This window comes from Polyodon spathula, chromosome 23 (assembly GCF_017654505.1).
Source record: "Polyodon spathula isolate WHYD16114869_AA chromosome 23, ASM1765450v1, whole genome shotgun sequence".
Taxonomy (NCBI): Eukaryota; Metazoa; Chordata; class Actinopteri; order Acipenseriformes; family Polyodontidae; genus Polyodon; species Polyodon spathula.
Genome location: NC_054556.1, coordinates 15025446 through 15041742, shown reverse-complemented (window position 1 = coordinate 15041742; position 16297 = coordinate 15025446). Strand labels below are relative to the sequence as shown.

General features: G+C 39.6%; 1 protein-coding gene across 10 annotated transcripts in view; it reads right to left on the bottom strand.

The window, feature by feature from the left end:
* The window catches only part of itpr1b (inositol 1,4,5-trisphosphate receptor, type 1b), a 164437-nt gene that overhangs the window by 71215 nt on the left and 76925 nt on the right, over positions 1-16297 (bottom strand). For 4 of the 10 annotated variants that reach the window (XM_041225064.1, XM_041225066.1, XM_041225070.1 and 1 more), the window contains exons 40-43: positions 11598-11633; positions 10602-10649; positions 7492-7624; positions 6788-6978 (exon numbers count right to left, since the gene is read on the bottom strand). The exons of 1 other annotated variant lie outside the window; for it this stretch is intronic. In XM_041225064.1, the coding sequence (XP_041080998.1) occupies positions 6788-6978; positions 7492-7624; positions 10602-10649; positions 11598-11633 (408 nt within the window). The remainder of the gene's footprint in view (positions 1-6787; positions 6979-7491; positions 7625-10601; positions 10650-11597; positions 11634-16297) is intronic. 5 more of the 10 variants (XM_041225065.1, XM_041225067.1, XM_041225073.1 and 2 more) reach the window with 2 other exon arrangements.

The window sequence follows — 16297 nt, the reverse complement described above, 5'->3', positions numbered from 1 at the left end:
GAGGCAGTCTTCCCAGCGACAGCGAGTGGGAGAAGTACAGCGTGGAAAAGTACAGAGCAGTTTCGAAGCAGAAAGGAGAAATTGCATCTTGAATTGCTTTAATCAGAAAACAGAGGACATTGGGGAAACACAGCAGCAGCCGCGTGTGTTTTTGTGATAACAAACAAGCTGAAACTCGGAGCAGCTGATTCAAATTCAGCGCCGTTTTGAGACACGGGCGAGGGGAGGAGCCGACAGCACAGCAGAACAACGCAGTTAAACGAGGCAGTCTTCCCAGCGACAGCGAGTGGGAGAAGTACAGGCGTGGAAAAGTACAGAGCAGTTTCGAAGCAGAAAGGAGAAATTGCATCTTGAATTGCTTTAATCAGAAAACAGAGGACATTGGGGAAACACAGCAGCAGCCGCGTGTGTTTTTGTGATAACAAACAAGCTGAAACTCGGAGCAGCTGATTCAAATTCAGCGCCGTTTTGAGACACGGGCGAGGGGAGGAGCCGACAGCACAGCAGAACAACGCAGTTAAACGAGGCAGTCTTCCCAGCGACAGCGAGTGGAAGCGACAGCGAGTGGGAGAAGTACAGCGTGGAAAAGTACAGAGCAGTTTCGAAGCAGAAAGGAGAAATTGCATCTTGAATTGCTTTAATCAGAAAACAGAGGACATTGGGGAAACACAGCAGCAGCCGCGTGTGTTTTTGTGATAACAAACAAGCTGAAACTCGGAGCAGCTGATTCAAATTCAGCGCCGTTTTGAGACACGGGCGAGGGGAGGAGCCGACAGCACAGCAGAACAACGCAGTTAAACGAGGCAGTCTTCCCAGCGACAGCGAGTGGAAGCGACAGCGAGTGGGAGAAGTACAGGCGTGGAAAAGTACAGAGCAGTTTCGAAGCAGAAAGGAGAAATTGCATCTTGAATTGCTTTAATCAGAAAACAGAGGACATTGGGGAAACACAGCAGCAGCCGCGTGTGTTTTTGTGATAACAAACAAGCTGAAACTCGGAGCAGCTGATTCAAATTCAGCGCCGTTTTGAGACACGGGCGAGGGGAGGAGCCGACAGCACAGCAGAACAACGCAGTTAAACGAGGCAGTCTTCCCAGCGACAGCGAGTGGGAGAAGTACAGCGTGGAAAAGTACAGAGCAGTTTCGAAGCAGAAAGGAGAAATTGCATCTTGAATTGCTTTAATCAGAAAACAGAGGACATTGGGGAAACACAGCAGCAGCCGCGTGTGTTTTTGTGATAACAAACAAGCTGAAACTCGGAGCAGCTGATTCAAATTCAGCGCCGTTTTGAGACACGGGCGAGGGGAGGAGCCGACAGCACAGCAGAACAACGCAGTTAAACGAGGCAGTCTTCCCAGCGACAGCGAGTGGGAGAAGTACAGGCGTGGAAAAGTACAGAGCAGTTTCGAAGCAGTTTGAAAGCAGGTTGACGGCTGCAGAAGAAACTAAACTTAAAAAAAAAAAAAAAAAAAAAAACCTCAACATGGTTTTCAAGCCAGTAATCTGTGACACCTGCTTGATGTGGGAAATCCGAGAAAACCCAGCGGAGCTAAACCAAGTGTGCGTAAAGTGCCGCGCGATCCAGGATTTGCATAAACTAGTAAGTATGCTAGAAATGGAGCTGGAAGAAGTGAGACAGCAACAGGATCTTGAGGAACTGGCACACCCACAATTCATGGAAGTCTGCATCACCCCTAACAGACTGAAAGCCACCAGGGAGATAGAAGGTCAGAACAGCTGGGTTCAGGTAGGCAGAAGCAGGGAAAAAAAGAAACTTCGTCAAACACAACCACCAGAAATCAAAACAACCAACAGATTTGAGTCACTTCAGAATTTTGATGAGCAGAACCAACAACAAGAGAATGAAAGGAACAACATCCAGGACCCTATTGACAGTGGTGACAAGACAGTAAAAAGAAGGGAGGTCATGATTGTTGGGGACTCCATATTGAGAAACACAGCAAGTTCAGTTCGCAGTTTGGACCCCCTTACTACAACAGTGTGCTGCCTTCCGGGAGCCTCGGTCAAGCACATCACTGAAAACGTGGACAGGCTCCTAGAACGAACAGGAGACGACCCGGTAGTAGTCGTCCACATCGGTACAAACAACATTGGAAGAGACAGACCAAAATCCCTGCAAAACAAATTCAGAGAGCTAGGAAGGAAATTAAAAGAGAAAACCAAAACTGTGGTATTTTCTGGTATACTACCCGCACCTTGCAAAGGACCATATGGACAGCTGGAAATAATAAATCAAAACCAATGGTTGAAGACGTGGTGCACACGGGAAGGCTTCACCTATCTTGATCATTGGACCACATTCTACAACGAGGACTATCTGTATAGACGGGATGGACTGCATTTAAATAACAAGGGAACTAGTCTACTTGGAGAAAAGATCCTCGAGCAGGTTCGGAAGCATTTAAACTAGAAAGGAAGGGGGGAGAAATCAACAAAAAAAACAGAAGGGAGACCGCATCAAAACAAGAACAACAACTCAGGTAAGACAACCATTAAATGTATTTATCTAAATGCTAGAAGTATCAGAAACAAAATTCTAGAACTTGAAGCTACTGCACTAACAGGTAACTATGATGTGATAGGTGTTACAGAAACGTGGTTGTCTGAGAGTGATGGGGACGAATATAATATTTGTGGGTATACACTGTATAGGAAAGACAGGCAGGACAGAAGAGGAGGAGGGGTAGCGCTATACATAAGAAACAGTCTTGAAGCCCAGGTGTTAAACCTGGACAAAGAAAATAAAACCGAATCAATATGGGTCAGAATAACAGACAAAAATTCAAAAGGCATAATAATAGGAGCATGCTATAGACCGCCAGATTCAGACGGTGAGCAAAATAATCTGTTATACAATGACATTAGAAATGTGTGTAGCAAAGGAGAAGCCATACTAATGGGGGATTTCAACTTCCCCCAAATAAAATGGGAAAACCCGGTGGGTAGCGCGAAGGATGAAATAGAAATGGTGGAAATGACAAATGACTGCTTCCTAACACAATTTGTGAAGGCACCCACTAGAGGGGAGGCATGCCTTGATTTAGTCTTTTCAAATAACGAAGATAGAATAACTAAAACAGAGGTCAGAGAACCACTGGCAAACTCAGACCACAACATGGTCTCATTTGAAGTGTTTTTTAAATCCTCAAAAGTAAAGACTAAAGCTAAGGTTTACAATTTTAGAAAAGCAAACTATGAAGGTATGAAACAGAGACTAACAGAAGTAGATTGGAGTAAAATAGAGAAAACACCCACAGAAGAAGGATGGTTGTTCTTCAAAAACGTAGTACTAGAGGCGCAAAACAATTATATCCCTAAAGTAGACAAATCTAAATGTAAAACTAAATTGCCAAAATGGTTTAATAGATCAATTAAAAAAAAATATTCAGCGAAAAAAGGCACTTTACAGAGCATTAAAAAAGGACCAAAAAGAAAGTACGCAGAAAGAGTACACAGAACTGCAAATGCAAGTCAAAAAGGAAGTTAGAAAGGCCAAGAGAGAAATAGAAATGAACATTGCTAAGGGAGCTAAAACCAATTCCAAAATGTTTTTCCAATATTACAACAGCAAGAGAACATTCAAAGAGGAGATTAAATGTTTAAGAGATACAAATGGCAAAATCGTAGAGGAAGAAAAAAAATAGCAAATATGTTAAATGATTACTTTTCACAAGTTTTTACAAAGGAAGATACTGACAACATGCCCCACATGTCATCCAGTTCCTATCCAGTTTTAAATAACTTTAGCATAACTGAGGCAGAAGTGTTAAAGGGACTAGGAGCTCTTAAAATAAACAAATCCCCTGGGCCGGATGAGATCCTCCCAGTAGTACTCAAAGAAATGAAAGAAGTAATTTACAAACCGCTAACCAAGATCATGCAGCAGTCTCTTGACACAGGGGTGGTACCGACAGACTGGAAAATTGCAAACGTAATACCGATCCACAAAAAGGGAAACAAAACTGAACCAGGTAACTACAGACCAGTAAGCCTGACTTCTATTATATGCAAACTTATGGAAACTATAATAAGATCCAAAATGGAAAATTACCTATATGGTAACAGGGTACTGGGAGACAGTCAACATGGTTTTAGGAAAGGGAGATCGTGTCTAACTAACTTGCTTGATTTTTTTGAGGATGCAACATCGATATTGGATAATTGCAAAGCATATGACATGGTTTATTTAGATTTCCAGAAAGCTTTTGACAAAGTCCCGCACAAAAGATTAATTCTCAAACTGAACGCAGTTGGGATTCAAGGAAACACATGTACATGGATTAGGGAGTGGTTAACATGTAGAAAACAGAAAGTACTGATTAGAGGAAAAACCTCAGAATGGAGTGTGGTAACCAGCGGTGTACCACAGGGATCAGTATTAGGTCCTCTGCTATTCCTAATCTACATTAATGATTTAGATTCTGGTATAGTAAGCAAACTTGTTAAATTTGCAGACGACACAAAAGTAGGAGGAGTGGCAAACACTGTTGCAGCAGCAAAGGTCATTCAAAATGATCTAGACAAGATTCAGAACTGGGCAGACACATGGCAAATGACATTTAATAGAGAAAAGTGTAAGGTACTGCACGCAGGAAATAAAAATGTACATTATAAATATCATATGGGAGATATTGAAATTGGAGAAGGAATCTATGAAAAAGACCTAGGAGTTTTTGTTGACTCAGAAATGTCTTCATCTAGGCAATGTGGGGAAGCTATAAAAAAGGCCTAACAAGATGCTCGGATACATTGTGAAAAGTGTTGAATTTAAATCAAGGGAAGTAATGTTAAAACTGTACAATGCACTAGTAAGACCTCATCTTGAATATTGTGTGCAGTTCTGGTCACCTCGCTATAAAAAAGATATTGCTGCTCTAGAAAGAGTGCAAAGAAGAGCGACCAGAATTATTCCGGGCTTAAAAGGCATGTCATATGCAGACAGGCTAAAAGAATTGAATCTGTTCAGTCTTGAACAAAGAAGACTACGTGGCGACCTAATTCAAGCATTCAAAATTCTAAAAGGTATTGACAGTGTCGACGCAAGGGACTTTTTCAGCCTGAAAAAAGAAACAAGGACCAGGGGTCACAAATGGAGTTTAGAAAAAGGGGCATTCAGAACAGAAAATAGGAGGACACTTTTTTACACAGAGAATTGTGAGGGTCTGGAATCAACTCCCCAGTAATGTTGTTGAAGCTGACACCCTGGGATCCTTCAAGAAGCTGCTTGATGAGATTTTGGGATCAATAAGCTACTAACAACCAAACGAGCAAGATGGGCCGAATGGCCTCCTCTCGTTTGTAAACTTTCTTATGTTCTTATGTTCTAACAAATCCTGTTATGCATTTTTTTTTTTTTTAAATCTTAAACCTCATTTTACAGCAAAAGATAGTTCTGCAATATAGGCATAAAGCAAATCTGAAGCACTGTACAAAAGAGCACATCACTGAAGCCAAACACTATTAAAAAGTCTGAGGCTGTCTAAAAGAGCTATATTATGGGTACTGGAAAACAATGCAAGTTTAAAACAAATATATAGTTCTTGGTTTATTTTAGGGACCAGGGTTGAAAAACCATGACCTACAGCATAACATTATTAAATTGCTCTGTTGCATTGCATGTTCATTAGCTAACTGTTCGGTAAAACTATTTCGGCCAATGAAAATTAACCAATTTCAACTCTCTGCGTGGCAAATGGAAACGTTCCTGCATCCAAGCTTGTCAACATCTCATTTATCCTTGTAGAACAGTGTCAAACTAAAAACACCCAAGCAAACGCTTTGCAAATCTGGGTTAGAACAAGTGAACCTGGAGAAAAGGGTTGTCTAACACTTGGCTTCTCAACTTCCTTAAAGCATCCTATTCTTCCTGCGGGGTTACATGCCTCACCAATTAATTCTGTTAATGAAGCTAAAACATGACAAACTTTGAATACTGGAATGTTTTTCCAACAGTATTCATTCAAGCCAAGCTTATATATCTATCATGTGAGCTTCTTTGCAGGCAGAAGCAAGGTATTGTGATCAGATGAAAGGACTTGGTAAACATTGTACTCTTATTAGCCAATCCATCTATAGAACACACAAACATTATGCCCTGGATGAGCCAGGTAACATCTGCACGAAAAAAAGAGAACCAAAAGAACAAGGCGGCAAATTCTTCTAATGAAAGATAAATAAGCCTGCTTCCCCCAGGGAACAGATTTGATTTGCACATGAAGACCCTTCCTCCATGACAGATAGACATACTGTATGTGCCTGTCTATATAGAGATACACATACTTTTCCCAAAATGCACAGAGCATGAGCAGTCTTGGGTTACAGAATTTCTGTCAAGCAGCGGAAAACCTTGTAAACATGGCATTAGAAATACAAAAAAACGCCCAGATCACAACAATGACCTACATCCACCAATCAAACCTTGTGCAAAGTATAACCAGACCAGTTTCTTCCAAATGAAGAAGTTTCTCTCTAGATATGTAAACAATGTTAATCTGGTCCTGGCTTCTGTGTTGGTTAGGGTTAATTTTTTCAACTGCATTTCAGCTTTTAAAAGACTTCAGGTTAAGTCCCTACTAATTTTTTGCTCTAGGCTAAATAGATTCAATTCTTTCAAGCTCATTCCTTTAAGTCCTGACGGCTGTCAGATTGCTCTTCATTGGACCGTCTCCAATGTCCTTTTGGCACAGTGGTGACTGACTGGAATGCAGTAAGTGCAGTCTCACCAGTGGATTACCACCTCTTTAGGCTAACTATGCTGCTCTGAGCATACCTGTATGGTTGTGTTCCCTCCTTCCAGCAGAGCGATAGCCAGCAAGATGCTTTCCTGGAAGACTCGGTCGCTGGTGGCATTCATGATAAGGTCTATGACCAGGTCCGAAGCCCCCTCCTTATCCAGATGACACTGGACTTCCGCCAGGCTCATCTCCCCACGACTCAGCACCCCAGATCCACTGGCTACTCCTGACAGACAGATCAAGAGACAGGGAGCCTTAGGGGAAGGACTGCACTTCACACATGGAGGGTCAAGAACCAATGAGAAAATGCCCAATTGAAACTAAAGTAACAACCATTTTGGCACTTTCATTACACAGATTAAAAAAGGTACTAGTTTCTCTACTTGACTTCAGGGATAAACTGTACTGGATGTTCAAGCATTTTACATAATTGAAAATTCAGTCCTGACTTGATCACCCACTACCTACCATTTCAGCCTTCCTGAAGAAAACTGGTTTGATTATACTGGGGGCTAGTTTAAGACCCATAAATCCCACAACCAAATCCGACAGCCCCGTTGTATCAAAAATCACCAAATGTGCGTGTATCAATTCATTTGAAATGAATCAGGATTTTCCAGCATAGTGGTTATGTAAATAGACATCTGTGCCAAAAAAAAAAAAAAAAATAAAAAAAAAATATAGAAGAGCCTCCAGATTCTAAACAGGCTCAACAGAACCCGATCAGACCAGGACTTGCCTCCTCCGATGGGTTTGCTGGGCCCCCCTGGAGACAGCGGGCCATTGGTGAAATTTGTAAGACTCTCTCTTCTTCCCCCAGGCCTCACATTTCCATGGTAACGGTTAACCAAAATTTGTCTGAGTGCTTCACCCTTAAAAGAAAAGATTTAGAAATCTGAAATGCTTGTTTGGGACAGGAATACTCTTGTTGTGTAGCACACCCTAGGCACTGGTTAGAAGTCACTGAGTAAGTGTTGGAAAAATATTACTGCTTGCCACCACAGACACAGGGATTTCACATGAAATTACTATGAAGTGTAACCAAAAATACCTGATGAGCAAATCTGATCAGTTTGAAACTTGAAATAAATTAAAATAGAAAAAAAAATATGAGCGAGAAAGAGAGAGAGAGAGAGAGAGAGATCTATATTGCCAAATCCAACCTTTACGCAGTATATGCACGGCAAGGCTTTGTTTCATAAGTTCTTCTTGATTGGTTTAAAACATTCCAAATTTAGCTTTTTTTGGTTTTAACTTAAATAGAATTCACCATCCATACAGCAGGTAGCACTGAAAAGTCAACTAGTCTTACAGAAAAATGGCAATCAACCTCAAACTGGTAGGCCTAATCACACTTCTGTAATTGTTTCAGATTGACAGAAATGCAGTTGCATTCTATTAACATATAAATTACTTTGAGCATTAACAGTTTTACTATAGTGCAGTGTACTGAAATATTGCTTGATTTACTAATCAAGACCAAAAATGAACATATGAAAGACCTACAATACCATGACGCCTGAAAGTTCAAAATAGAAATAGATTACATCATTAAACATGTAGTAAATTACACCCCAAACACTAATTAATGTGTAGTTGCCATGGCATCAAAAGCCTACCAGTACCTCCACTGTTTTCAAAACACACTTTACCTTGGCAAGATGTGTTAAGCATACAGAAACATTTGGAAGTTGGTTGAGCAAAAACCAAACATGCATGACAGCAAACATATTTTAAGTGGCTGCTATATGACCTAGTAGACATTTTAGCTTCAGCTATTTCATTAATTAGCAGGCCTAGCTACCCATACTGTCACAAGCTCCACTAATACTTTAGAGCATTGTCAAGCTGCAGTTTTAGCTGGAGGGACTAATGTAAGCACTAAGATTTTTTATTTATTTATTTTTTAGTGCGTTTAAAAGTTAAAATTAACCTTTGTTTAAGCAAATTTTTATTTATTTTTCCCCTCAATTTTGAATGGCCAATTATCTGGTTGGGGGGAAAAAACAAAACAAGCCAAGAAGTGCCAAATGTTGTCTACCTCTGTGCTAGACATTGCAGAATGAATCTTTTAAAATGCTACTGTCACCAACAATTCCATTAACTTACAGGTCATTTACTTCCATGCATTATACAAGTTTCCAAATGTCAAGTTTTGAAAGCTACACATCTTGCAGTAAACCTGTATTTTAATGGTTCGTACATAAACATGTACAGTATGGTACTACATTTGGTTAAATAAATCTATTGGTAAGCCACGCTTTGTTAGTATTACACTTGGTCATTTCACCCAGGAGGATGAAATTCTCCCCACCGTTCCTGTCATTGACTAAACTACTGCTTCCGTTATTGACCAACATGCTGAATAGTGCTTGAATACTATTGTGGTGAAATGACCCAAGAAGTGAAAGTGCAAACCGATAACCAGAGAATAAAGCATAGAAACTGACAGCTTCCTTTAACCTTACCATACAGCACACATACAATGTAAATATGTGCTACAACATGTTTCTTTCAAAACTCCACGAGACCTATTTCGCCAACAGAAACACAAAGCAGGCAAGATGACTTTGTTAGCTTCAATTAAAGTGCCTAGAGTGAAAACATTAGATGTTTTCATGAAACAATTTCTTATTAAATCTCACACATCAAACCAGGCCTTTTAGCAATCATGGAGCCTTCCTCGTGTAGATATTATACTATTTCTAAATTATTGGGTATGGGACACAACCATGCAAATGTCAAAATCTGCAGAAAATGCAAAAAAAAAAAAAATGCATAGATTAAGTAGATATTTGCGGAGCACCTTGTGTTTAGAATTTATATTAATAAATGGCTTTTTAAAATGTGAAGTAAACAACCGTATCAATTCATGGGTTAAATACTTGAAATATTAAAATTGGAAGAATGTCAGTAAAATAATTAGAAAAAACATGACAAAATCTCATGAGACTACTTATTGGGCCACATTTTCAAAGCCATATATTTCAGGTCACTAACAGTATGTTTATGACTATGTAGATGCAGAATATGGTGAAACTGAACTGCGAATTCTGTGATTCCCAAGGAATTGTTACAGATCTGGGCTGCCTCTAGCCACAGGCCTCCCTTGTAATTACATCATGTAATTATGTTCCAAGACCATCTTCATGTACATACATGTATGGTTACTGCTGTGCAATTACAAGAACCACTGCCAATTACCCAGTTATAACAATGCAATTACAAGACATGCCCTGGAAACTAAAGCACTATAGTTATATTTTAGTATTAAAAGTGATACACAAATACCACCAAATCATTTAAAGTGTAATTTAAAAAAAAACAAAAATCTAATTAGGGTATTTGCTTTAACACAGGCCCCATTTATATAATATAAAAGAATATTTGGTTATTTTTAAAACACATTCTCTAGAAGTTTGTCCCGTTAGTGCAAAATGAAGACCGCTTGATCTCCATCAACACACAATGCTCTGCAAAACAGGAAAGATAGTGTATCCATGTGAACTTTATTCCTATATTTTGTACTGTTGCCCTACATCTTTGTAAACTGCTCTCTGGCACACTTAGTCAGGTCGCCTCAGTTGCATTCCTTAAAATGTTGGCTCAATGAAAGAGTCATGTTTATACTGTAATATTAAAAGGTATTCGTACATATCCACACAATAAAAATCATATATAAAAAGTTTTGCTTTAGTAAAGACACATGCGTTGCGAAGAATGCCAATGTTGAATCAGCGGCTGTGTGGGATACAGCAAGGATCCTGGGTGAATTATATAAAGGTATTAAGGTGGAGTTGGAAGAGAGGAATTAAGCCCCAGGTCTCATAACCCGTGAGGGATACCTACCCTTTTTTGATCCTCCAACTGCTTCTGTGGTGGGTTTGGATCAAGATCCTGCAGGTGATGTGAGTATGCAGAAAATAAAAAGGTTTTTAAAAACAGTGTTATGCAACATGTGCAAAACCCAGTACCATTTCAACCATGCTTAAGGGATTCTGGCATGCTGTTAAATTTTGGGGAAACGGGGAGATAGAGAAAAAAGATGGGGGGAAAAAAAAAAAAAAAAAAAAAAAAAAAAAAAAAAAACATGCAGGGTATCTTTTTAGGACAGACTGAAGCAGTGAGTGTTTACCTTACCATAATGTAATGTCTGGATTTGGTACAACAGTACATCAATGAATTAGACAGATCAATCAACAAAAAAAAGCTTCAACTTTAAATAACTCCATTCATCACAATAGGTATAGGACAAAAATTATTCCATTTAGGTCCTATTTCATTGTGTGCATACATGCAATTCCTGTAGCTATTTCTTAGAAAGCATATTTGATTACCTTTACTATTTTGAAAAAAACTTATTCCATTAACTGTTCTGAATCTACAAGCATACTGAAAAGCACTTTCCAAAAAAATTTAGTCCTACACAGGGACTGAATGATGGCTTTAATGCCAGCAATGGCAAAACTGCTACACCAAGCCTGTCTCACTGGTTATATCACCTACACTAGGATACAATTGTAAATTGAGACATATATGCAGCACAATTCATTTTCAAGCTTAGTAAAAAAAAAAAAAAAAAAAAAAAAAAAAAAACATCCTGGATCATCTCCAACACCCACATGTTGGATTTCAATTTGTGAGCGGTGGTTTTTGATTTTTACCAGTTTGATGAACCAAAAAATTACCTACAAAAGAACAGCTCTGGAGAGAAGCTCCCCCCCCCCCCAGAGTTTTAAAATCAGAAAATGGGTATGAGTGGTTATCAAATGCGATGAGGACATATGGGACTTATGATCTGCAGCCACATATTTGTAACTTCAGCAAACATGGGTGGAGACGCACCTCGGCAGGGATTTCTGCTTCGGGAGGCTGGGCCAGCTAATTGAAAATAGAAGTTCTCATTAATCTGGTCTTGGTGGCACAGCAACAGCGTAACTCCAAGAAGTGCCAACGAAAAAGTAAGGAACCCATGCCCAAGGACTGTGCCGATGCTCAGATTTCACAGGTTATTGCATTTAAGAAATCTGAAGTTGTTCGGTATTAATGAAATGGAATTTAACATATTACACAACAGTCCCTCATTTATTAATAACAATCTTAATGTTATTTAATACAGAACCTGTCGTGAAAACTAAATTCAATTTAGTAATTAGTCAGCTGTTCAATGGATTGAAGTCCTGGGTAAGGTGTTCTCTCCGATTAAACAAACAAACCTATCTCAGTTTCTAGAGTGGTAGCAGGTCAAGTTTACCCAACAAAATCAGCTGCATTTGCTAGTTTTGTAACATTTTCATGTCAGGTTTAGGGCCTTGGTACAGCAGTAAAAAGTCAGTGCCTCACAGGAGGTAAATTCACATCCCAATCTGCTTTTAAAAGTTAATTGTCATTGGTTGGTACTCAATTGTAAAAAGTAAGGGAAGGGGAGCTTTAATAAATACTTCTGATTTGATTTATTTAATACCTGCCAACAAATAAAGCTTAAAAGGCAATTACACAGAACATACGAGTATGAACCCAGCCTTACCTTTTTCTAACCTTGTAGTGGCATTGGGCCTTTTTTTGCAGTGCCAATTCTAAAGAGGCAATTTTATTTTCTTGGCTAGCAGTCCTTCACCCTAATTCTTGTACAGCCTGTCTGTCCGGGACGGGACAACACAACACAACAAAGGGTAACCTCTTTCTGCACAGTTTTGTATAAATGGATGTGCAAACTCCTATATTCGAAATAAAGGTCCTGTCATTTAGTTAAACTCCTACTTTTAACCTCAAGTAAACAGAGTGGGTTGATTTTACAAGCAAAGAAAGACAGATTGGTTTCCAAGCAGTTTAAAAGAAAAAAAAAAAATCATGCTGAGAGGAGGGGGGGGGTTGGTTTGGAAATCAGGTTGCTTGAGAAAAAGAAAAATGCACACAGGCAACAAAAAAAGCACCCTGTAAAGACCATCTAGCTGTTGAGTGAGCCTGTTCTGTACACAAAAGCTCAGTAGCTCTTGCTATGGGTTTCAAAGCACGTGCGTGCACAGTTGAACGGCTAATTACAGAATGGTTAGAAATATCCCAACCTCAAGGGCCATATTAACAATAATTGTTAGTTTTTCTCCACATGTATATTGTGGATGACTGCTCGATTTACACGTGACAATTTCCCAGCTGTGGTTCCCCCTTGTCCAATTTTAAAAGCAGCCAACTACATATTCTAAATGTACTTCAGGCATTTTTCTGCACAATACTCTATTACTGAATACACAAAACAACCAGTAATGGTCTTGCAACTGGAGAAAGTCCCCTCTTAAAATCCAAGTCAGATCTAGCTGCGCAAATGAAAACACACTTGCTTTCATTATTCAGCAAGGCTTCTGAACTTCAGCCAGTCAGTATCAAATATCAACAGCAAAACACAATAAATCTGCTTGCTGCAATGCTAAACCCCAAACCTTGAACTTCTCTCCTTCACCGTGAGAATATAGGAGATGTGGTTACAGTATACATGTTTACTGCTGTAGCTTTATGTCTCATGAGTTGAGAGACACTCTAAGACACTTCGATTCTGTGACAAGTGCTAATTAGGGCGTTGACCTTCTCGCAACAGCGCTAGTATGCCCCAGCATGGCATGTTAGGAGTGGGTAATGGCCTATTCATTGATTATACCAGAATTATGCTGGACATCCCTAGTAATTCTAGCTGCACTTGCCTTGTTAAACAATACGCCCAGTTTGCCTAATGCATGGGTTCTGGGTCATCTGAAAAGGTAAAAACAAGGCAGTCTGAGCTCTAGTCCTTCTGGCAGGCTCCTGAAAAAGAGAGCAGCACCATGGCAACTGACAACTCATTGAAATGAACACCTTTTCTGCTCAGCCGAGCTCAAAGCCGGAGCAGAGGAGTTAGTCTGGAAGAGGTTAGAGGAAATGGAGAGCAAGTAGACTTATTCAGATGCAGCAATAGAAAAACACCCAGAATACAGCCATGAGCTTGAAATCCTTAACTGCACATTTAACACAACAATGCCTCTTACACAAGTGCAATGCTGCTAATTGCCACTGGAACGGCTAAAAGGACCTCTCTACAAGCGGAACACTCCACTCCCCATGCACTCTGGCTGATCTCTGCTGCATTGCCAGTATCTAACAGTAAAAAGCTCTGTCGCACATTTATTGGCAATTACTGCTGAAGGTCACACGTCAGTGGACAGCTCTTACGCAACCACTGCCTGAGAACTGGCAGCAGCTCAAATTGTGCAGCATTGCCAGACACGTTTACAATGCCCCCTGCTGGAGATGAGTCAGCGTGCAAGCTTATGTGCAGTGTATCAATAGCATTTCAGTTTGGTTATACAAAGGACCAACCTCCCCAGTAACAAACACTTACGTTTGCAAAGGGATTACATCAAAATCGAATTACCAGATGGTGATAACTAAAAATCTAACAATAAAAAAGGCTTTATTTAACCCTGTAGTGCCCAAGTATTTTGTATGGAATGAAGATACTATATAATTAACTAAAACCTGCCTTGTAAGAATGTATTGCAAATGTTGGCTTGCAAAGCTAGATTTAAAAACACTGACACTGGACAGCAAGTATTGTTTCATATGCGATAACCCACTGGCTATTACAGGGTTACTTCTCCACTGCGTGAGAGATACGATTCAATATAAATAATAAACCTGACATTATTGAATTTGAGTGTTTAATCTAAGGGTTATGTCGGATTGAACCACTGGTTAAAGTGAAGAGTGCAGCTAGATTTTGGTTTCCTCAACACTGAAAATATGAAGTTGTCAGATGAATGTGTTTAAGATATTAGCAGATCTTCAAACTCATAGACTTGAGGATGCTTAACACAACCAAATTTAAAAGGGAAGTTTTGATAAACATGAAGGAATTCCTCATAACCCTGGCAGATTCCATAGGTTTCTCAATGGATACTGCAAGTAGAGCATATGCACCACACTTCTATGCAAAGTTGTTACTATAACAAACAAAAAATGTACTTTAGCATAAAGACCACTAATCCTAGTAGCACAAACTCTAAAACAAACATACATTTGAGTTGACAACTGCATCTTTGCAAACTCTACAGATGTTGGCATTTGCTCAATGGGTGTGACCCATTCTCATTCTTGATAAGCTATCCATAACATTTTAATGGCTCTACTTTCAGCTAATCTCAAACACAGCACACCTTACAACAGAGCACCTTTGTGTGTGGGAGTTCAGGTAGAAATGTAGGTAGAATTTGGCTGTTGTATTTATTAAGCAACTGCTCACTGATCCATTAAAATTGTGCCAACAAAAAACTGAAGGTATCAAGCAGGGCTAGTTCTTGCCACAGTGCAATGTCCATTTTAATCTCGAGTGGACAAAGGAACCAAGGATTTATTTGTCAAATCACATCATTCTGTATTGCTGTAAACGCAAGTGTATTAAGTTAAAAAAATAAAATGTAAAAGGATTTGGAAATATTTTTGTCTGGTTTTTGAAGGATTTGTAGCCTAAAAACTTGAAAAGGCCTGAAAACCATTTGAGAGAATTAAAAAAAAAAAATCTGCCTTTGATTTTCGAACTCTTTAGGAATATCTCATGAGGCACTAGCTTTACCAGAGGAAATTCCACACTGATGTCACCCTGTCAAATCACCAAGCCAAAACTATGTTCCAAGGTAAAACTTCAGTTAGAAAACATCTCCTTGCTATTAATATACACATCCTGATGTATCCCTTTTGCTTTTGTACTTGTTCGTTTTGTTTAAGCTTAAGAAATGACTTAGCATACTTAAATTGGGTTTAGCCTTTTATGTAAGGGGAAAACACCAAACCTGCTTGAAAAAGGTAATGTTGCAATCTGTGAAAGTGTAAATAGCAAGGTGCATTTGCCCTGTTATACACTGGTGTTGTGACCCGTATCTCAGATTGGCTGCAATATTAAAAGAGGGAAGTGTGTAAATCGGGTAGTGGTGTTGTGCAGTTATATTTTAACACCTGCTGAGGAGATTAGGTTATAAGCCCTATAGTCAAATGCAGACGAGCCTGTCTTGCATAGCTGTTAAGATAGGTGTTTCCAGTGCGAGTAATCACGGGTTTGCGCCCAGTCAAACTTTACTTTGGGAAAGGTGGTGCAACTTTTCCATCCTCCACCCATCCTCCCTCTCTATCAGGGTGTGTGGTCAGGACTGACACCAATACAGCCCTGGAATCCGTACAGGAAATGTGTACTGTTAAATACACACGTGAACAAGTGATCGAAGTAGTCATCTTGAACTCTGTTTCAGTGTTTGTATTTTTGCTAAAACGTGTTAATACAATAGATAAGGCAAATCACGGCTCTACCATGAACACAATCTACAAGAACAAATTAATGGACAGCAAATGCACTCCACTGCAATTGGATAACCCTGTAAGGGAAGAACAACGAATTCCAAAGCAGCCTGCTGTGACACACTGAGCAGCTACAGCAGCCTGCTCCTCCCCCTCCAGCACAAGCTTCCTGGTTGCTAACAGACAGAGATAGACCTGAACTCCCCTTCTAGGAAACCAGCGGCAAACTC